Source organism: Trichogramma pretiosum, unplaced genomic scaffold (assembly GCF_000599845.2).
Source record: "Trichogramma pretiosum strain Unisexual culture from Peru unplaced genomic scaffold, Tpre_2.0 scaffold1, whole genome shotgun sequence".
Lineage (NCBI taxonomy): Eukaryota > Metazoa > Arthropoda > Insecta > Hymenoptera > Trichogrammatidae > Trichogramma > Trichogramma pretiosum.
The window spans coordinates 3,862,717-3,885,646 of NW_019641703.1; the positions used below are offsets into that span (position 1 = coordinate 3,862,717).

The window sequence follows — 22,930 nt, forward strand, 5'->3', positions numbered from 1 at the left end:
TATTTTTGATTATTATAATGACTTTAATTTACGATTTTTGCTATTAGGTAGAATTGGACATTTGAAAAAAGCTCTGTGATTTTTTTTAGCGATGAAAGCTTCTGGATCGAACTTGATTTTATGGCCCTAAAAATTCTAGCACAATTATATATTAACGCAATGTGACATCATAAGCAGCAACAAGTTTCTCATGCTAGCAGAAAGAACATTTTTTCGGTCATTCAATTTCACGCTAAGAATCGAAACCTTATACAAGCATCAAACGTAAAAAAATCCCCGTCCTTCAGTAAGAATTTCATTGATAAAAAATGGTCGCAATAAGTCCGCACGAAGGAGCACGGATACGCGCTTTCAAGGTATTTAAATCAAACATCCTCACTGATAATTATTCCCTCGGAGTTTCCCTTTAAAAAATAATTTTCCCAGCATCGGCGACGACTATCCCACGCGACGCGATTCGCGACAGATGGTCTATAACGAGGCTAGGGCAAAATACTTTTTAAAAAAATCCAAACGCGAGTTCCTCCGGCATCTGTGCTTGGCTCGGTCGCGGCTACCGTTCGTAGAGTATATCAGCTAAACTCACGTTCCCAATTATAAATGCGGCTGAAAAATAGGTAAAAGTTTTCGTATATTATATACAACGAAGCGACGATGCTCTCCTTTCTATCTTTTGCCTCGTCGAGCCAATGAACGAATAGACGCTTCGGCGGCGGCGGCGACGTCGGCCTGACTCATATCATATATACCGGCCGGGAGATCGGCTATACACGCTTGGTGGGTGGAGCAAAACCGCTCCTCCTTCTATCTAGATATATCTCTTTTTCTCTTTCGCTCTCGCTCGCACAAGTTTCATGCTTGCATTGCCTCGTCTTCGCGAGAGCTGCAGCTCGCGGCGAATATTTTGGCAACTTTACGTATACTCGTGCATATTATAGTTGCGTCGGAAAATTTATGTTGCGTTTTAATTGAGATTCGTGGATGTGTTATTTAATTTTATGATGCCTGGGTCATTCAGGTAGGAAAATTCAATGTACTGGAGAACGGAAAAATTATGAATTTTTTTTTACTCTCAAAATTTTATTAATTTTATTTCCTTATGCATAAACGAAGTATGACGAATCAACGGATAAGTAGCTTCATTTAATTTAATAAAGCTAAGTATACTAGATCATCTCTTGATACATTTTCAGCTGGTTTGAAATCCTCGAACATTAAGATTTAAATATTAAAATTAAAAAAATATAATCGAGCATTGCCATCCAGAAAATTTGGTACGTAATTCGAGTCAGTTCTGTCTCACACGTTATAGCTTTTAACTCTCGTATTATAGCCGTGGCAGCAACAAGTGTCTGCCATAACTCGCTGCATAGAATATATCGTACGCTCCGCCCACGCGTCTCGTATACGCTATGTACTAAACGACGACGCTTCGGAGAGCACTACCACGCGGCGCTCGCACGACCACCTCGCCTCGACGTTTCTCGCTCGCTGCCGATCGTCACTCGTGTTTCATACTCGTTCGCGAGCGGCACGGCAAAACTCGAACTCTCGAACTCTCGGCAAAAATCGTATACCGGGGCAACCTCGATTTCTATTGTCTTCTTTTTTCTTTTCGAGTGATCATTTTTCATTTCATCCGTTGTTGTCTTCGATATTATTGTGTGCACGGATATACAGTTCGCGGTGACAAATGACAATCATGAGTGAGAAGCATTGCCTGGAAATACTCGCGACAAAGATGACGAGCGGCTGCAGCGACGAGCAGCAGCTAGATGTCAATCCACCAGCGGCGAAAGCTCCAGTGCCGAAAGTTCAGCTAGTCACTACTTGCACCAGTGCCAGTAAAATCAACATCAACAATAACAACAACAACCACAGCAGCATCAATCAAAACGGAGGTCAGGATATAAGCGCAGCGGTGGCCAAAGTTTTGCAGGGCTACGACTGGACACTCGTGCCCGTTGCCACCAAGTACGTTGATAATTATCTATTTTTCTATACTTCTGAATATTTTTTAGCAACGGTATATACTGCGCAAAGAAAAAAAAATAAAAATAGGCAGTCGTATACATGTCGCGTGAGAAAAATAATTAGCAGTGCTGTAGCTGGGTTGTATAGGGAGGGTTGGGTGCGCGCGCGAGTTTTTCGCGCTCGAACATATATAAGAATCCATGTATAGGTGGAAAAACTATACGTCGTGCTAATTCAATTGTCGCGTTCGCACCTTAGGCCACACACGCATACACGATTTACGTGCGTAAAAAGGGAGTCGCGAAAAAAGAGAGAGAAGAGAGAGAGAGAGAGAGCAAAAGCAGCAGCAGAGAGAGGGTAAACGTACGGATTTGTCCTCGCGAGTCGATTAGTGCTAATTAGCTCATTAATGCGGACACAGTAGCTAGGTACATTCGAAAACGGCATTATATTTACGTGGGAAAATGTGTATACAATGTAAATATGGGAAAAATCGGGCCTTATCTCGCGATACGACACCTCGCCTTTTTTTTCGTTGATAGTATAATTCGGTTTCGTCGATTTTTTGTGTAATACATCTGTCACGCGTCATAAACACGTGAGAATATTTTTAAGAGGGTTAATTGTCGAAAATTTAAGGGCTAGCCATAATAATTCAGCGGCAGCTCGATCGGAAGTGCGAAATGTCGTTTAATATACTATTTACTTAATGTCCACCGCGATATGACATCTGTTTTTTATTACCGCTCGAAGACGTTCTTTTTTTTTTTGCCGAACACAAACACATTACGATTTGATTTGTTATCGAGCCCGAGTCGGTTGCGTTTGAAATTGATCGCGTACGTCGTCTTGTGTACGTACATATTTATTTTAAGCGGAAATCGCATCAATAAAGCCGCGCGCTTGCATATAGCAGTTGTGTAGATTTCGAAGTTACGATTAACTGTACGTAAACTGCGCGTATCATCCAAGCCTATAACAGGCCGATAACCAACTGCAAAAAAAATTTAAAAAAAAAAAGAGTAACGCTCGAGATGTAAGTATGAGAGCGCGTGCCGCGTACAGTCTATAAAAAGCAGACACGACACAAAGATGCGCGCGAAAAAAAACCAATAGGGGGTTACGGTCAAAAGATGCATTGCTTACGTTTTCTGTGTATATGCTGTTTGGCTGTGTTTCCCTGCACTCGATGGGCTGCTCTCTGCTCTCGCCCCGCACTGATGGAAGACAAAAACGATTACGCGCGCATGATAATAGCGTCGCGCGCACAGAGAAAGTCTCAGTTTTTGCCAAGCGATCCGCTAACTGCGCTTCAAAGGGTCGCGAGCCCACGTTCCATTTCTACTTTGTTCTTACGAACAATTACCCAACGATAATCATATACTAATGTTTCTTTTCTGTGCGTGGGCGTGCAGGGGTGCAAACGACAAACGAGCGGCGCGCGTCAAGAGGCCGATGAACGCCTTCATGGTCTGGGCCCAGGCGGCGAGGAGGACCCTGGCTGAGAAGTATCCACAGCTGCACAACGCCGAGCTATCCAAGACCCTCGGCAAAGTCTGGAGGTGAGTTGTGTACCGATATTTTTTTTCCATTTTACTTTTCCATTTTCTTACGTGCTATATTTTTTAACGCCGCGCTAAGTACATGTAAACTTATATTGAAAAGACAGCGCGGCAGGATCTCTTTTCTAATCCTCCGTCAAAAGACGCGGCTCGAAAAAAAACGAGTTCGACAAAACGAGACTCGAGCCGGCTACCACATGCACGCAAGCATGTGTATGGTCTTAATTGCGATGCAAAAAGCGCCAAGCGTGCGCATATATTATGTGCGCTTGTGCACGAGAGAGCGAGAGAGACGTCGTGAGTCAATTCGCACGCAGGTGACGAACCGTGAGAAAGTATAAATGGCATTCTCAACGCGCGTATCGATAAGTCATTAAACGAAAAAAATTGAAGAGTTTCCCGCTTTAGTAACACCGTAGGTGAAATTATTTAAAAAAAAACCATCGAATAAAATCTATCGTAAATTTTTGAAAAATATACTCTTGAAATCGGCACACGTACGGGCCCGAGAGAGAGAAAAGAAATGCTCTCGCTCAGCGTGTGCGCCGAGTGATTCTTACTCCTTTTTTTCTCAACTCTACAAATGTACGAGGGGAAGGAGAATAACGAGAGATCGTAAATCATTTTCGGTAGAGTTCGGCTGACTGACTCTGACTCTGCGCGCGCGTTACGCATCGAGCGCGCGTGCATTTCGCAGCTTATTCGCGTGTATTAGCAAACGCAGCTGATATACATACACACTTTCTCGACACACAACACACACGTATATATGCGTGTAATGACTGCGACGGTATAGAAAACAAAAAACAAGAAATGAGGAAGGAAAAATAAAAAAATTTTAAAAAGCTCTAAAATTTATAGCTCTCGAAGTCTGTCTATAATATAATATTACACTATATTACCGGTATAATATTTGCGTTCGGATGTTTTGTTTCGGGTCGAAATGCGAAACCCACTCGAAAGTCTCTTTCTATATGGATGAGATTGGCCATGAGCGCGCGCGCGAGTTGTGACTCTTTTTTATTTTATTTTATTTATTTTTTAAACGCGTCGTTACGTGTACCGCGCAGCTCGCTCGCGATATATACAAAGGAATTCGCGCTATCGTCGTCGTCGTCGTTGACGTCGAGCAGCAGCAGCAGTTCGCCTAATAACACACACACACACACACACACACACCGTACGCCTGTATAAATAAACGCGTCGAGAAACATAAATAAATATAACAAAATCAACGAGCCTATAAAAAACTAAGCGCGGATCGTAGCTGTGCGATTTTTTTATCCAGGTGTCCTTAAAGTAAATCCAAAATTCACCTTGAATTTGTGTAATCTCGCTGCATGGTGTGCAAAACTTCAAGATCAATTCCGGCGAAAAAAAAAGAAAAAAGGATGGAAGAAAGAAAGAAAGGAGGAAGCTTGCACAGCTCGAGAAAGACGCGGCGAGATAACGACGTGCTCTATTTGTACCTACATCGTGTATTAAGTGTCGCATATGTTGGTCGCGTGCGCGTCTCACTCTCTCGCAGCTGTACAAGTTTTATATTTTTGTACACACAACCGCGCGGACACGTTACTGACGATAAGGTCGAAAAAGAAGTGAAAAGAAGAAAAAAGAAGTCCCTCGGGTTTTTATGTAGTGTACCCTGCGTGCATGATATAGATGTGCATATCAACTACTCGCACACGTAGTGCAGGTGAATTTTTGCCTCGCGAGGGTCATATACACCGGTCCATTACACGCATGCGGCATGACAATAAACTTCTGACCTATTTTTAAGATACATCGAGCCTCTCTTATCTTCGAAAAAATTACACAATATCCAAATTAAATTTTACGTCGCACGTGTTGGAAAATTTCTTCTCGACCAAGTCCGATGCATCGTGTGGTCGCACAGACTCATCGCATTGTAACGACGCCCCTTACGAAAAGTAGGGAGATTCAGATGTTTTACGATAATAAGGAAGTTTCAAATTTCGTTACTAAAACCAGGACATTTCACGCGATGTCTGAAGAAAAATAGGAAGTTATAGTTCTTTTGACGGAAACTAGGGAATCGTTAGAATTTTTGACGAAAACTAGGAAATCTTACAATTTTATGATGAAAATTTGGAAGTTTTACTTTTTAGGTAAGTTATATTTATCATAAAAGTTGTTATGTGTAGACCCCTCGTTACTTGTTATTAAATTATCACTTTTCATTATTGATTATGTGATACACTGCCGAATTGATTCTGTCCGAACCGCGATGCAGTGCAGTGCAATGTACGAACAGTGCGGTTCTTTTTCCATGTTTTAACTCGACAGTTATAATGATATAATTAGGAGCGAGCAAAATAGACCCCCTATCTGACTCGCAAAACACGTTAACAGTATAATTTATATTAAACTATGTTTAATTGTTCGCTAAAATCACCCGCTGCCTTGACAAGAAGTTCGAGGCTACTATCGCTTGCAAATTACTCATTGAAACGAATCTTTCATTCATATTGATATCGTTTCAGATTCGCTTGCTTTTTATAAGCTTTTAGTCATAAATTACACTTATTAGAAAAGAGCTGAACGATGACGAATAATTGAACGATGCGATTTCCAATTCACAATAGTACAAACTGAGACATTTTTTGTGAGATGAGATAGAAGATATATCGAAAAATCATTCTAATCAAGTGAAAATTTGGTACTTATTAAACTTCGGTTTGATTATTAATATGTAAATTAATTATTCCTATCTTAGTTGTATACAACAAATATTAATATAAGGTGTATATTGAAAAATAACCAACAATGATGAACTGTTGATTGTATTTTATGAAGCATGGGGTATTAAACTTAAACTTCCTAACTTTCGTTAAAAAATTGAATCGTCATGATTTTAACAAAAAATATCAAAACTTCCCACTTTTTTCTTAAAATTCAAATCTTCCTACCTTTCGTAAGACATTTGGATCTCCCTATACTTTTCGTAAGGGGTGTCGATATGGCTATTAAAGTGTGCGATAGCCAAATACATACTTTTAAAAAATTGAAAAATTCAAACGTATTCTTTTTCTTTGAAATAATTATAATCTTTTTGGTTAATAAAATTTTTTTCAAATACGTTTTTGCTCTAGGTAAAAAATTATATAAGTTAAAAACGTGTTTTTTCTACATTTTAATTTTTCGTTCTATTTTATAGCCTCATTTTGGATTTTCCAATTTTTTATTCGATTTATGAAATGTTTTAATGAAATATATTATTTGATTAAACAAATATTTTCTTCGTAAATGATTCTATTTCATAGCTTCAATGAAATACAATGTCTATAATCAATTTCATAAAATCATAGTAATATTTATTTGCTCTCAAAATGGAATTATTGTTTTGATAAAATAATTACAGGCATACCTCGTCATACGCAGGGGTTACGTTCCGGAAAAGTTCCAAGTATAGCGAAATCCGTGTATAATGAGAAAAAAAGCGAATCTTTAATAGAAACTTTTTATTTTATATAAATATATCAATATAAAAATCTACAGAGTTCGAATAGTCAACTAATTGACCTCCAAAGGTGTAGCAATAGCAGCAATACACTCCCCTTCTCTGATTAAATTTAGAATTATCAATTTTTCAGCCAAATTCATAACTTTTCTTTTTTTTATTGGAGTTTTAGAAATTTTCGACCGTCTTGAACAGCGTATAACGTGAACTTATCCTCGTATAACGAGACATCATCGCATTTGGCAATCCGCGTATAAGGGTGAACCGCTTATACAGAAACCGCGTATAAATAGGTATGCGTGTATATGATTTGATTAATTGAATCTTCTTCATATCGCAACTGAATTTTAATAAAATTTATTGAATAGTGTTATTGAATTAATGTAATCTCTCGATTGTGAAAATTGTTGAGATAGTTAAAAAGCAGCCGTTTGCCCATCTGATTCGTTCGCATACTCTTAAATGTCTCTAAAGCTCACGGTGTATAATGTATAGTTCAAATACACGAATAAGCATGATAGAAGTTTGTCATTACAAAGCGTCATACTCGCTATAACTATATAGTCATAAAGAATGTCTGGTGTTTTCATGTCAAAAAACATTATTTTGCACAGAATGCGTCAAAAGATTTCAAATGCACTATAGCGTAAGCTCATGCACTGATTACGGATATTGACTTACTTGTAATTCTAATTTTATGTACCAAATATTAAGAGGTTCTTGAAAGTATTAACAATTCGTAATCACAATCAATTTAAAAATCAATTTTCTGAGAAGAACCAATAGGTTAGACCCCCTAAGAGCAGTCATACACCAATTCATTTTTGTGATATAGAACACAGTTTAATGTCAATCTAAATTTTCAACATATATTATGTTATACATTTATAACATAAAATTCACATCTTTTATCCCTAAAAAATGTAGAAAAAATTGTAGAATAGGTATTTGCATTTAAAATTGCTTATTTTTACTATTTTAGTCTTTAGCACTGTGCGCAAGGTTCAAATCAGAGTTTTTGAGGTAGAGACTCCTGATACGGAGCAAAATCTTCAGAAAGATGCTTTTCATGGATTGAGTTTTGTGGAATTTTGCTTAGAGTCATAAAAAAGTGTGTGCGTTAACAAATGTGAAAAAAGCAAAGAGCAAGAAAACTTATTTTTGTGCACATATTGAATAATAAAACTGATATAAAGGTTTAAATCAAAATCCTACAAAACTTAATACATGAAGAGCATCTTTCTGAAGTTTTTGCTTTTTAACAAGAGAGAAAATGCTGAAATTGAAAAAATAAGTTATTTTCAGATGTTAAGGCTCAAAAATGTAAATTTTATTTTAAACATGTACATTGGCCAGGGCTGTGCGAGTACCCAAGTTTTCGAATTTTCCTCGACTCGAACTCAGCGAGTCGTGTTCGAGTCGAGTAGGGATTTTTTTCGGGTACTTGAGTTTTTTGAGTACTCGCAATATATTCAAGTTTTAAGTAAATAAGTGATGAATTAACAGTCTTTAGACCCCTCCTTTTGTGTGCACGTGCTTGTAAGTGTGATGAAGTGCGGTACTATTAAATTATTTTCTTCTTCCAATCCAATCCGCTGCGAATATCACAATTCGAGTACCCGAAAAAACTCGAGTATTCAAAAAATCGAGTACTAGACTCGAACTCGAGGAAAAAACTCGAACTCGACGAGTCGAGTTTTTTCGAGTACTCGCACAGCCCTAACATTGACATTAAACTGTGGTTTACATCATAAAAGTTCCAAAGGAGGAGTGAATTGGTGTATGACTCCCCAAGATACAGTTGTGGTGAAAATGAATCGGATGCTAATTGATCGAATGAAATAAAAAATTCGAAATCTTTTCTATAGTTTTTATTGGAAAGAAAAGTAGACAAAATGTTTTAATGCCACGTCTTAAGTAAGTTTTCTACCAAGCGTGATATGCGCATGAATATGCAGAAATACTCATAACTTATAGTTCAATGAAATCTTAGTATATACCTTTGGAGTGTAATAATTATATCATATTTTTTTTGAACAACCATTATATAATAAAAAGCAATCAATATGGTGGATTATTTCAAAAGTGTGATATTTGGAGTGGGTAAAATGGGCAATATTGGAAAAATTGAAAAACTTATTTTCTTCTATTTTGAGTTTAATTTTTCTGGACCCCCGTAGTTTCTGACACTTGATTCTTTGTTTTTTTATGGAATATTTATTTTTTACCGGCCATTATCTAATCCGTTTATTTTCTTATTGCAAACATGAAAATTTGTCATGGAGGGTACACTCACGGAGGGGACTAATCGCACTTTTATCAAATTTCACGACGACAACAAAGTTGAAACTTTTTTTTCCGATCACGCACAAAAATTGTTTGTAAAAATGAACGTTTTTACGCCACCAGATTGAAAAATAAAAAGTGCTAGCTCAAAAACTCGTCGATCACGGAAGGGACACTTTATTTTACTAGTACGATTTTCGTGTGCAAGTATTGTTTTAGTGAAGCTGCAACAAAGATTAGAATATTCCACGGGTAAAAAGCGAGTACCTTAGTTATGAAAGATGACCCTCGTATAGTTAGAGAGGTCAAAATTATTGTCTAGCACGTTTACTGGCACTATATTTGTAATGATGTAAAATTTCACATAATTTAAGGACACATTATACCATTACAAGGTTACTTATGTACAATTGTTTTGAGACTATTTAAGATGACGAGTGATACGAAAAAACTTTCTTTAGGATGTATAGAATAAGGTCTATGTATCACTATATTGCTAGATATTTGTAAAAATATTTTTAATGAGTGAAAACAATCGATTCTGAGTTCAGGACAGGTCACGGAGAGAACATTTTGCATGTTTATCCGGTTGGCAAATCAATGTAGTCTTTTTTTATGGAAATTTTATAGTTGCGGAAGGTAAAATACAGTAAAAAGAAAGGTTCTGCCATCTTAGTTTTCATTTTTTTAAAGTTTTCTAATGGCTACGATAACAAGACATGTCAATTCACGCTTTTGAAATAATGCACCATATATAAATACATATTTTTTCCACTGTAGCTTTAGAAGTATTATCTGAAACATTTCGGCAGAACTGTAGTTAAATTTTTTTCCATATCCTCAACGTTGACACTGAGCTACATCAGGAGCATCACAAGTATTTAATTTTGTATCCCAATGAAGAGTTGCTGAACAAGGCATAACAATTGGACGACCGTTGGAGCATTGACAAAACATTGAACAGTCTGCATGAGGCAAATATCCTACTCCACCCGAGCATGAACCGATACATGAACCTTGATTTTCACCACTTGTATTGATTTTATTGACTTGAGCTGCATTTGATATAAATTGGCCAACTTCACTCTTATTTGCGTGAAGAAGTTGGCCTCTAAAGTCTATAAGAAGAAGTTGAATTATAATGTTCTTCCAAAGATCGGTTGTATTCAATTGTGCAATCCGACTTTTAATAGTTTCTTCATCAGCCCGATTGGATCCCCCATTAGCTTCGTATTGTAATATTCTGAAGACTAATAAATTGATTACGTAGTTATTGACGTCGTTGCCTGTTTCCCAGTAAACGATTTGAGTCATCAGTTGCAAAATATATTCTGAATATGCGTTACTTTCGGCTGAATTGACGGATAAAAGATCCAGTAATTTTTTCTGATTTTCCTGGGGCACATTATTGACGTACATTATATCCTGTATCTGATGATTAATATCGAAAAAGTTTAAAATTATCATGTATAGTATTTTAATTTTTATACTGCTAGGCACTTTTAATATGTCAATTTTTCTTCTAATAGCATAAAGATCACATTCTATACATTGAATAGCTCCACGAGAGTATAGTATTCTGTTTACAATGAGTTCAAGTACATACTGCTGTTCATAGGTACCCATATTCCAACTGAGAATTTCATTTATCAACTTCAAAACAAATTCTGCATAAGAACCATTAGCTTCTGAATCAGTTTTCAAGATATTTAGTAAAATTTGTCTCGAACTTTCTTGGACATTCTTTTCAGTGAGTATTTTTATTGCGTTTTTAACGTTTTCTCCATACTTGCTAAGGTATTCGAATTGATCTTGACTTTGTTGTGAAACTGTTTGAAGAGAAACTGGTTGTGGTAGATTTTTATTAGATTCATCGCGTTTTTGGAGAAGTTGTCCTTTAAAGTCTACAAGCAGAAATTGATTAATAAAGTTCTTCCAAAGATCGGTTGTATTCAATTGTGAAATCCGACTTTTAATAGTTTCTTCATCAGCCCGATTGGATCCCCCATTAGCTTCGTATTGTAATATTCTGAAGACTAATAAATTGATTACGTAGGTATTGACGTCGTTGCCTGTTTCCCAGTAAACGATTTGAGTCATCAGTTGCAAAATATATTCTGAATATGCGTTACTTTCGGCTGAATTGACGGATAAAAGATCCAGTAATTTTTTCTGATTTTCCTGGGGCACATTATTGACGTACATTATATCCTGTATCTGATGTTTAATGTCGAAAAAATTTAAAATTATCATGTATAGTATTTTAATTTTTATACTGCTAGGCACTTTTAATATGTCAATTTTTCTTCTAATAGCATAAAGATCACATTCTACACATTGAATAGCTCCACGAGAGTATAGTATTCTGTTTACAATGAGTTCAAGTACATACTGCTGTTCATAGGTACCCATATTCCAACTGAGAATTTCATTTATCAACTTCAAAACAAATTCTGCATATGAACCATTAGCTTCTGAATCGGTTTTCAAGATATTTAGTAAAATTTGTCTCGAACTTTCTTGGACATTCTTTTCAGTGAGTATTTTTATTGCGTTTTTAACATTTTCTCCATACGCGTTAAGGTATTCGAATTGATCTTGACTTTGTTGTGAAACTGTTTGAAGAGAAACTGGTTGTGGTAGATTTTTATTAGATTCATCGCGTTTTTGGAGAAGTTGTCCTTTAAAGTCTACAAGCAGAAATTGATTAATAAAGTTCTTCCAAAGATCGGTTGTATTCAATTGTGAAATCCGACTTTTAATAGTTTCTTCATCAGCCCGATTGGATCCCCCATTAGCTTCGTATTGTAATATTCTGAAGACTAATAAATTGATTACGTAGGTATTGACGTCGTTGCCTGTTTCCCAGTAAACGATTTGAGTCATCAGTTGCAAAATATATTCTGAATATGCGTTACTTTCGGCTGAATTGACGGATAAAAGATCCAGTAATTTTTTCTGATTTTCCTGGGGCACATTATTGACGTACATTATATCCTGTATCTGATGTTTAATGTCGAAAAAATTTAAAATTATCATGTATAGTATTTTAATTTTTATACTGCTAGGCACTTTTAATATGTCAATTTTTCTTCTAATAGCATAAAGATCACATTCTACACATTGAATAGCTCCACGAGAGTATAGTATTCTGTTTACAATGAGTTCAAGTACATACTGCTGTTCATAGGTACCCATATTCCAACTGAGAATTTCATTTATCAACTTCAAAACAAATTCTGCATATGAACCATTAGCTTCTGAATCGGTTTTCAAGATATTTAGTAAAATTTGTCTCGAACTTTCTTGGACATTCTTTTCAGTGAGTATTTTTATTGCGTTTTTAACATTTTCTCCATACGCGTTAAGGTATTCGAATTGATCTTGACTTTGTTGTGAAACTGTTTGAAGAGAAACTGGTTGTGGTAGATTTTTATTAGATTCATCGCGTTTTTGGAGAAGTTGTCCTTTAAAGTCTACAAGCAGAAATTGATTAATAAAGTTCTTCCAAAGATCGGTTGTATTCAATTGTGAAATCCGACTTTTAATAGTTTCTTCATCAGCCCGATTGGATCCCCCATTAGCTTCGTATTGTAATATTCTGAAGACTAATAAATTGATTACGTAGGTATTGACGTCGTTGCCTGTTTCCCAGTAAACGATTTGAGTCATCAGTTGCAAAATATATTCTGAATATGCGTTACTTTCGGCTGAATTGACGGATAAAAGATCAAGTAATTTTTTCTGATTTTCCTGGGGCACATTATTGACGTACATTATATCCTGTATCTGATGTTTAATATCGAAAAAGTTTAAAATTATCATGTATAGTATTTTAATTTTTATACTGCTAGGCACTTTTAATATGTCAATTTTTCTTCTAATAGCATAAAGATCACATTCTACACATTGAATAGCTCCACGAGAGTATAGTATTCTGTTTATAATGAGTTCAAGTACATACTGCTGCTCATAGGTACCCATATTCCAACTGAGAATTTCATTTATCAACTTCAAAACAAATTCTGCATATGAACCATTAGCTTCTGAATCGGTTTTCAAGATATTTAGTAAAATTTGTCTCGAACTTTCTTGAACATTCTTTTCAGTGAGTATTTTTATCGCGTTTTTAACATTTTCTCCATACTTGTTAAGGTATTCGAATTGATCTTGACTTTGTTGTAAAACTGATGGAGGAGATACTGGTTGTGGTAGATTTTCATTAGATCCGCTGCCTGCATTCGAAATCTGTGAAGTTGTAACAGGTGCTGCTCCAATATTTTGATTATTATTGCTTTCTTGTGAAACAACTAGAGGGGATTCTGTTTGTGGAGTATTCTCACTAGGTTTGGTTCCTTCATTCAAATTCTCTGAAGTTGTAACAGTTACTTTTCCAATATTTCGATGAAGATCATTATCGACATTATTATCACTTTTTATTATAGTACCAGTTCGAGGCTTGCTGTTAATGTCTGTTTGCGGTCCTTTAAAGTTACTTACTAAAATTTGAATCATTTGTTGTTTATAATTTGCATTTATATTTAAACTATTTATTTGATTTTTAATCGATTGTTCATCCACTGCAGTAGATCCACCATTTCTCTTATATCCTTGAATTCTTGAACTCAAAAGATTGATTAATGTTCTTTTAACGTCATCGTTCGCGTTTAAGTTTATAATTTGGAGTATCAGTTGGTAAATGTATTGAGTGTATGTACCGTTTGCATTTGAATCGAACGTTAATAGTTGAATAATGTGTTGCTTAATATCTTCGCTAACATTTAACTTGAAAAATATTTTCACTATTTGGTTTGAGCTTTTTCCATTAATATTTGAAATATCAATAGTGTTTTTACTGATTTGCAAAGGAACTGTTGTTTCATAGGTGTTTATCACGAATTGTTGATTAACTGGAACCTCAATTGATGTAACTTTTGTGTTGGAGCCTTTATAAACATTGAAATTATTTGAGCCTCGTGATGATCCTGTGGTTCCATACTGCCTTAGAACTGGATATTGGTATTGAACTAAATATGAGAAATAATTTAAAATGTGCAAAAAAATATTAATCAATCAACTCATTAACGCGCAAAAGTGCAATTTTGTGCATGAATTTTCCGTTGTAAAAAAATTATAGATAAAGTTAAAGTATTTTCTTGAAAATCCATACCCTGGGGTTTTTGGGTATGCTCTTTCAGTATCCGGTGTTATTTTTGCGATAAATTAACATTATCATCGTTTATTTTGCCATTAATTTTTTGACTCAACATTTTTTTTCAAAGTCGATTTTCTACCTTGCCTTGCCTTCGGAGGGTTCCCATAACACCAGAAATCGTGCACTTCTTCTCTGAACCTTCAAATAATGCGCTGCCGCGATTTTTATCTTGCCCCTATATTTCTAAAATGGCGAATTTATACCGAGCAGCGGTATAAAAATTCACTTATTTTTTACCCAGAACCTATTTTACATGCGCTAAATATGAACTCAAAAGTACAATTTTGAGTGTAAAAACTTATTTGAAATCGTTTAGAGAATACGTGTGAATTTTTTCAGAATTTTTCAGACCACTTTGAAAATTTTGCAAAATACGACCATGTCCCGGCCTGTCGAAAAAATCCAAAATGTTCCAAAAAAAATCTAAAAAACTCAGAAAAAATTATTAAAAAATTTAAAAAAAAATTCACATGTATTCTTTGAACAAATTTGAACACTCTTAATTGTATGACTTTCTTTTATAAAGTCAATAATTTACAAATAAAAAATAAGGCAATTTTTATATCGCTGATCGGTATAAATTCGCCATTTTAGAATTATAGGGACTAGATAAAAATCGTGTTAGCGCATTTTTCGAAGGTTCAGAGAAAAAGTGCAAGATTTCTGGTGTTATGGGAGCCCTCCGAAGGCAGGGCAAGGTAGAAAATCGACTTTGAAAAAAAATTTTGAGTCAAAAAATCACGGTTTTTGTTTTTAATGGCAAAATAAACGATGATAATGTTTATTTATCGCAAAAATAACACCGGATACTGAAAGAGCATACCCAAAAACCCCAGGGTATGGATTTTCAAGAAAATATTTTAACTTTATCTATAATTTTTTTACAACGGAAAATTCATGCACAAAATTGCACTTTTGCGCGTTAATGGGTTAATCCATTAACGACTAAATGACCCACTTTTTTAACGCGATTTAAATGGAATTCCCAAAGTTTTTTTTTAATTATCGTTTAAAAATTCGATAATCGTTGACATGTTTCTTGTATGATCTTTATGCTAAAGCTAATAGTTAAGGGGACGTTTCCATTGCAAATGTCAAAAAATGTATTTTTAAGTTTTTTTTTTCAAACAATGAATTCCATTCATTCCAGTCGTCTTGGGCGTTGTTCTTTACATATTAAACTACAAAAAATGTTTTATGGGACTTCAAACCTATTTTGTTGTCTGTAGATCAAATTTACTGAAATCCTCGTTTTAGCTCTTGCCAACGATTGAGAGTAAAGTATAAGTCCGATCCTCGCGTTTCATATATTTTTTTAATCGTTACAATTTTCTTCAGAGAATAAACCTTCAAAAAGTTAATAATTTTAATATATACGATTCTCTCATGAGTTTTTCTGTAAAATTGTAAAAAAAACAATATTTTCGGGTTGAATTCTCCCACAAAAAAAGGATGCTTTTCTTAACTTTTTAGAGGCTTAATTTTTGTCGGAATATGTTCAAATAGAATTTTTCCAGCGCAAAAAGTAGGAAATAATCGTGGTGAAAAAGTCAACACTTTGTCATTTCGACGTTAATGGAATAAATATTAGCAATTTAATATATTTTTTATAATATGAATCGTACCTGTTTGATAGCTGTAACCGCCCCAACAAAAGTTGAAACTTGCGGACGAAAGTATCAAAAGTAATAGTTTCATGGCCTTCACTTCCTTTATACGAGGAATTTATGAAAAAATTAGTTCTTATATACTGACGTGGTAAAACTGAAAAAAAAGATGACAGATGACTGTCATCAAATTATTGTTGTTCGTGATTGACGTAGGATAATAACTGATTATTGCTTCGTGATTTAAATTTGTGACGTAAAAACTTTTAATTTACTAATTTTTTTTTATTATAAATCGATTTTTCAATGTAAAAATTGCAAATTAAGGTCTTAGAGCTTCATTAGTTCAACAATATTAGGTTTTAGGTAGTCATGTTAAGTATATTATCAATACACATACACTGCCCTCTTACAATTTTGCCATATCTAAGTAAAAAGTGAGTAAATATCAAAGTCTCATATCTCAGTCGATAAAGGTCGGATCAGCATTTTAAAAATACCGTTCGAAAGGTCTTTTCAAGTAATTTATAACCATATAAAGTATGATAAGGTTCAATTATTTATTTAAGAATTGTTTTTTCAATAAATAAAGAATCGAAAAAATCAGTTTTTCTCGTCGTTGGTATTTCACTCGCCCTTTGAGTAGAAGGTCTTGTAGAAACATTAGAAGCCCATGCATTTGGTGAATAAATCGTTGAACCTTATCATACTTGATACAGTTGTAAAGTGCTTGTAAAGACCTTTCGAATGGCATTTTTTAAATCCCGATCCGATCTCTATTGACTAAGATATGACACTTTGAAGTTTACTCACTTTTTACTTAGGTACGGCAAAAGTGATTGCAGGACAGTGTACGTCCATATACTAAGACCCGCGTTCGCAGAGACTCGTGGAGCTTCCGCAGAAATGATCAAGCTCCGTGTCGGTGGCAGAGCAGCTCTCGCGCGCTAATAATTTTTTGCATCTTGACCGATTCTCTCCCGCAACGTTTATAATACGCTCGAAATGAGACGAAGAGCACACACCATGCGAGAGAGTATTATGCGTGTACACGCGTGTGATCCGATCTTACTTTGAGAGGCTCGAAGAGAGCCAGAGAGACAGAAAAAAATGGGAATTAATGCAAAACATGCGTGGTTACGAGGATCGCACGCGCCAGTGAGTTATCGAGAATTACGCTCGCCTACGAGCGCGCCAGCGTGCGGTTACGTCGAAACCGATCATCGCGCGATCCGAGTGCGTGCGAATTATCATTTTTTCTCTCCCTTCCTTCAAAAGTTCGTACAATTGAATTCTGCAATATATCGCGCTTGGCTTGCAGCCACCCACTACTCCGTTTCTTCTTCTTCTTCTTCTCGGTGTTGCGAGCTGGAGTTGCGAGAAATACGCGCGCTCGCTCGAGATTCCGATCTTGAGAAGCGAGAGATATCGCGCGCTGCTGCACATCCTTTGGCTGATGCGCGTCTGCGTCTTTTTTTCTTCTCTCTCTCTCTCTCTCTCTCTCTCTCTCTCTCATATTCATTGCGCGGGGCTTGAAACTCGTCGGAAGCTTACACGACTTACGAGCAACGAGCACATGTGCCTTTATCAATTACCGGTAATCTGCGCGCTTCGAGCTTTTTTAAAGGCGGCTCTCGTAAATATGGGATATCGTATACTCATGCGTTACATGTGTACGTACCGCGTTAGAGAATATAGAGCATGTGACCAATCTCCCCCCTCGAGTGGATTGTTCCAAACTCGAATAGCGATGTGTTTCGCTCGTCGGCGCTTGCGAATTTTCACCGTAAAGCATATTTTTATCGAGTTTCAACGAATAAATGAAATAAAAATTAGTTTTACGCGATCGCAAAATTTAAAGTCCTTACGCTCGAAGCAAAGAAGCCACGGTCCCTCGTTCATTTGTGTATGCAACTGCTGCTGCTGCTGCCACTTTTGCGCACGATTCGCACGCGCTCTTCGGCCCAAGTAGAGAGAGGTCTGTTCAATGTATAATAATACATATAGTAGAGCTCCGAAGTGTCGAGTCACGATACATTCGCTGAATGTTTTTTTGCGAGTCTATATCTTCTACGATATTATATACGCAACGTTTATACCCCATATAGGCACGTCGAGGTGCTGCCACAAGCTCGCGAAATAATTCCCATAGCATTTTTCATTTCATCGACGCTCCTGCGTCTATCTGAGCGAGCCTCTTTGGCTATTAAAAATCAACATGTCAAAGACAATATACACGCGCACGCCTGGGTCTGATACAGTGTGTCGCCCAAAAACAAAAATACGACAATTACTATCGACGCGTCGCTGCGTTATAACATTCGCACACGAGCTTTTAGTGCTACATAATGGAAAGCTACGCAAAAATATAGGCCTTTGCGCGTCTTGAACTTGTCTCTCTTTTTTGCGATCGAGATTATCTATATTTTCCTCTTTTTTTGCTATCGAGATCCCATGGGCACCCTCGCACGGATATAGATCGACTCGAACACGCATGTAACATCGTTCGCGTACTCTTCGGCACGGGTCACGTATCACCAGCACACCAACGTAGTGCAAAGAGATAGTAATACATAATATACAACGATTCGAGATGTGTGTATACATGTTACGTATCGCGAGTCATCGCCGTAGCTCTGTATCGTCATGCGCGCGCGCGGGAAAGAGAGATATAGAAGCTTTGTCGGCGAATCCGTGTTTAGGTCGCGTGCCTGGGCCGATCTGGCGCCCCGACTCTCACAGTTGGCGGTATATACCTCTTCCATATGTGTATAATGTAATATGTTATAAAATATATATATACCGCTGCAGTTTTTTTTTCTTTCTTTTTGAAACTTGAAAAAAAGTTTGTTTTTTTCCTTTCGATACATCATCGATCATTATTGCCATTCTGTTATATAGCGAGTTCTCTCAAAGATCGCTAAAAATAAATCGAAATAACTGAAACGCAGAAATTTTCCTAATTGCGCGCATAAAAATTAATTGCCTTTATGTGTTCGTTTATATGTATATTTCGCGATAAGAGTCAATCACGCGTATGCGAGAGACGCATCGAAAAGAATAATAATTAACGCGACTCTTCCCACGCATTGCAGATTACTCTCGGAATCGGAGAAGAAGCCGTTCATCAAGAAGGCCGATGAGCTGCGCGTCATTCACAAGTGCACCCATCCGGATTACAAGTACCAGCCGAGACGCAAGAACGGCACCCGAAACAACAACAGCAGCAGCAGCAACAACAACAACAACAATTCCACGAACCAATCGTCGTCGTCTTCCACGTCTCAGCAGAACAACAGCAAATCTTCAGCATCATCGATCAATTACACGTTGAATCGATCGGCAGCCGCTACCGTAGCCGCGGCAGTGGCCGCAACGACGTTGAAGATGTCAACCGGTGCCGCTCACGCTACCACTGCATCCGGTAATGCCGCTGCTGCTCTGAAGCAGGAAGCAGAGGTCGGCGAGTCTCTGAGCTTGAGCGCGGCTGGCTCGCCGACGACCTACGATCACTCGTCCATGTCCTCGCCCATGTCCCAGCAGTCGGCCATGTCGCCACCGACGCCACCCACCACTCCGAGGGGTGGTCAGCAGCAGCAGCAGCAGCTTTGCGTCAATCAGGTGCGTGTTAAATATATTGTGTAAAAAAATTAATTCTTAGCGGTATAAAATAATTGATTCATTTTCTCATTTTAGACCCATCAATCGATGTACCAAAGTCACCATCCGATCATGACGAACCTGATGGAGCAACAAAGCGACATGACGACTTATCAACATCATCTTCATCAGCAACAACAACAACAGCAACAACAACAACATAGCATGCAGATAGCCACTCAGCAGCAACATCAAACGGGAGTCGACATACGCAATTACATGGAGCTTTCGGATCCATTGTCGCTCAGCGACGAAGACCAGATGAACAGTTACGGCAACCTCATGCCCCTCAATTTGCCCGTCGAGTGCGAGGTCGAGAGCAGCGAATTGGATCAATATCTTCCTCACCAGCAGCAGCCACAGCAGTTGCAGCCACAGTCGAGTGTCATCGATGCCGGTATACAGCAATACAACGACTCGCCTCATCATCAGTGGCAAATCAACAGGTGAGAGCAAATCTTCGACAGACGTTATTTTACTTTTTTAATTTATTTTCAATCGTACCTAACGTGCTCTTCTTTGATAAACAGATTCGAAGAAGAGAACAAGCGCCACTACCTCGACCACCAGCAGCAACAGCAGCAGCAGCAGCAGCAGGATCTGCTGTCGAATCAGGACTCGAACAGTTGGGACGATCTGCAGCAGATGCGCGGCACGGCAACATCAACAACGGCAGCGACTACAAGTCAACAGCAACAGCAACAACAGCAGCACAGCAATCACGAGGAGCTCATGAGGTATCACGAGCTGCAGCCGCCGGTGGTGCTGCCGCCTCTGCCCTCGGTGCAGTACATCCACGCGTCGAATCCTCATCATCATCATCATCACCTGCCGATCGGCCACATCGCGTCCGCGGCCACGAGCCACGCGCAAGCTTACACGGCCGCGGCGGCGGCTCAGTATCATCATCGCCAGTTCGTCCCGAGCATACCCGACAATTGGCAGAATTATCACGCATGATTATCATATATGTTTTTGAACCTTATTTTTTGTTGTTGTAATTTCGTAGACGACGAGTGCCTTGGTATATAATGTGTAATGATACGTGAGGGTAGTTCCCCACTCAATGGTTGACTGTCGTTGTGAATTCAAAGTGGCCAAAAATGTATGATCGTCGATTGTAATGATGCGATCAGGAACCAGCCGTGTTATAACCAAATATGACTTATTTAAATAGCATTAAGCCTCTGTAAATAGATAAAATTTAGAATTAGCTTATGCATCGCTATATCGGTATGATTATTCCGATCGATGACGATCATTTTTTTAAAAAGCTCGCGAAACGATCAATCGACATTGATTTGAATGAAAAAAAGCTCTACTCGCAGCTATCGAAGGAAAAGGAAGGCGAAAGAAAAAAAACACACATCTCTCCATGACATCATTCCATGACAAGCCGATCAGTAGACGGAGAGAGAGAGAGAAAGACACGCATCGTCGTCGTTTTATACGCGTCGTATGCGAGCACGTATATCCGCGATATATAGATTTCCAGGCCAAACAAACCAATGTATGCTAGGCTCTACTTATATAGGATGTATACATGTATCTTTGCGAGTGTAAGTTGTATCGTGCGCGCGATATAGATTTGTAAATGCGTAAGTCAGCAGCAGCGTCAGCGATATAGAAGAAGAAAGAAATCGAAACGGACACGGGGAATGAATATCCGATAAATACCAAGCTCGGCCTCCGATTGTAAACGAATCGAAATGGTGTTTCCCCGCTGCTGTAATGTGTGTTAGTGCTGTGCTGCGTATACGATTGACGTTGCGCCGATCGAGCTTTTAAACAAATAAACCGTGTGCCGTGATTGTGTATGTATAGGATGACGACGACGACTGCCGCCGCCGCCACATAGAGCGGACGTGCGATGCGCACTTGCGTGTGTGTGTGTGTTATTAAGCTTGCATACTCTTTTCTCTCTCGTTCTGTAATCCAATTTTTTTTTCATTATAACTCGTTATATTCGATTTTTTCTTCTTCTTATTTGTTTTTGTTAGATACATAATTACATTCACATGACTTTTTAACGTTGATTATTGTAGGATTATGTCGTAATAAATATGGAGCGATTTATACGCCGAGAGATGACAGAAATGTGATTTCGAATGCAAGCTGCACTTGTCATAAAAGATGTAATGTGAATCGATTGCACGCGTGAGAAAATTCACAAGGCGCAGAGCTTTTGTACTTATTTAATATTTGTGTTGATCCGACGATGAAAATTATGTTGTGTATATTAGCGGTGTGCATCGGATATAGCAGTTATATGTATATCAATCTTGCCATAATCGATGCAAAATTAAAGACATAGATTGATTCATTTTACACGTATGCCTGTTATTTCTTCTTTACATTATGTATTACATGACAAAGACTCGACGCGTGACATATTCCACAGCGTTGCGAGCGTCTCTCGCGCGTCGTCGAGTCTCCCTTATCGCGTCAAGTCCTTGAAAAAAAAAAAAAGAACGAACCGAGCCGAGCACGCGGCGTGGGAATGTCTCTTGTCCAAATTGCCTCTCTAGATTTATAATGTGTGCATGTGTAAGTACACATACGAGTGTATATACACACGCTCACGATGGGGCCTGATACGTATTACATCGAAGACGAAGGGCAGCGGAAGCGATGAGAGGATATTTACTTTTTTGCGACTCATCTCTTTCTTGCTCGTATAGCTCTATATACTGTATCTTATAATATTATGTGTATCAGAAGGAGAGCTCGTCTCGTCAAGTGCCTGCACGTTATAACTTTTGTCCATGAAAAGTGGCCTCGAAATAACTTTGCGCTCGCGCGCGAGAATCGATCGAAGGGAAAAAAGAGTTACGAAATCGTAGACGAGTTTGGTATTAATGATAGATCGCGATGCATCGAGATTCTTTTTTTTTCTACGATCTTTTGTCGCTGATCTATCTCTCGAATTTAAAGATATTTAAGTCTCGATCAATGAGTCAATATTTAATAGAGACAGTGGAGGGGGAAAAAATATCGACGCTTCTTTTTTTGTGACAATTCCGGGCATTGAGATAGATTCGAAAAAAGATCGAGGAAAACCCAGACGACAAAGGGATGCTCGCGTTATCTATATCATATTAACACGTGGTTTTGATATAGGTACATTTCGGTTATACGAATATTA

The 22,930-nt window shown here is 37.6% G+C and overlaps 1 protein-coding gene across 1 annotated transcript; it reads left to right on the forward strand.

Moving 5' to 3' along the window:
* Positions 1–1,543: 1,543 nt before the first annotated feature.
* LOC106653486 (transcription factor Sox-9-B-like) lies at positions 1,544–21,127 on the forward strand. The gene is made up of 5 exons (XM_014372942.2): positions 1,544–1,974; positions 3,390–3,536; positions 19,221–19,746; positions 19,822–20,231; positions 20,316–21,127. The coding sequence occupies exons 1-5, from the start codon at positions 1,694–1,696 to the stop codon at positions 20,743–20,745; spliced, it is 1,794 nt and encodes a 597-aa protein (XP_014228428.1). The 5' UTR covers positions 1,544–1,693; the 3' UTR covers positions 20,746–21,127.
* Positions 21,128–22,930: the final 1,803 nt, after the last annotated feature.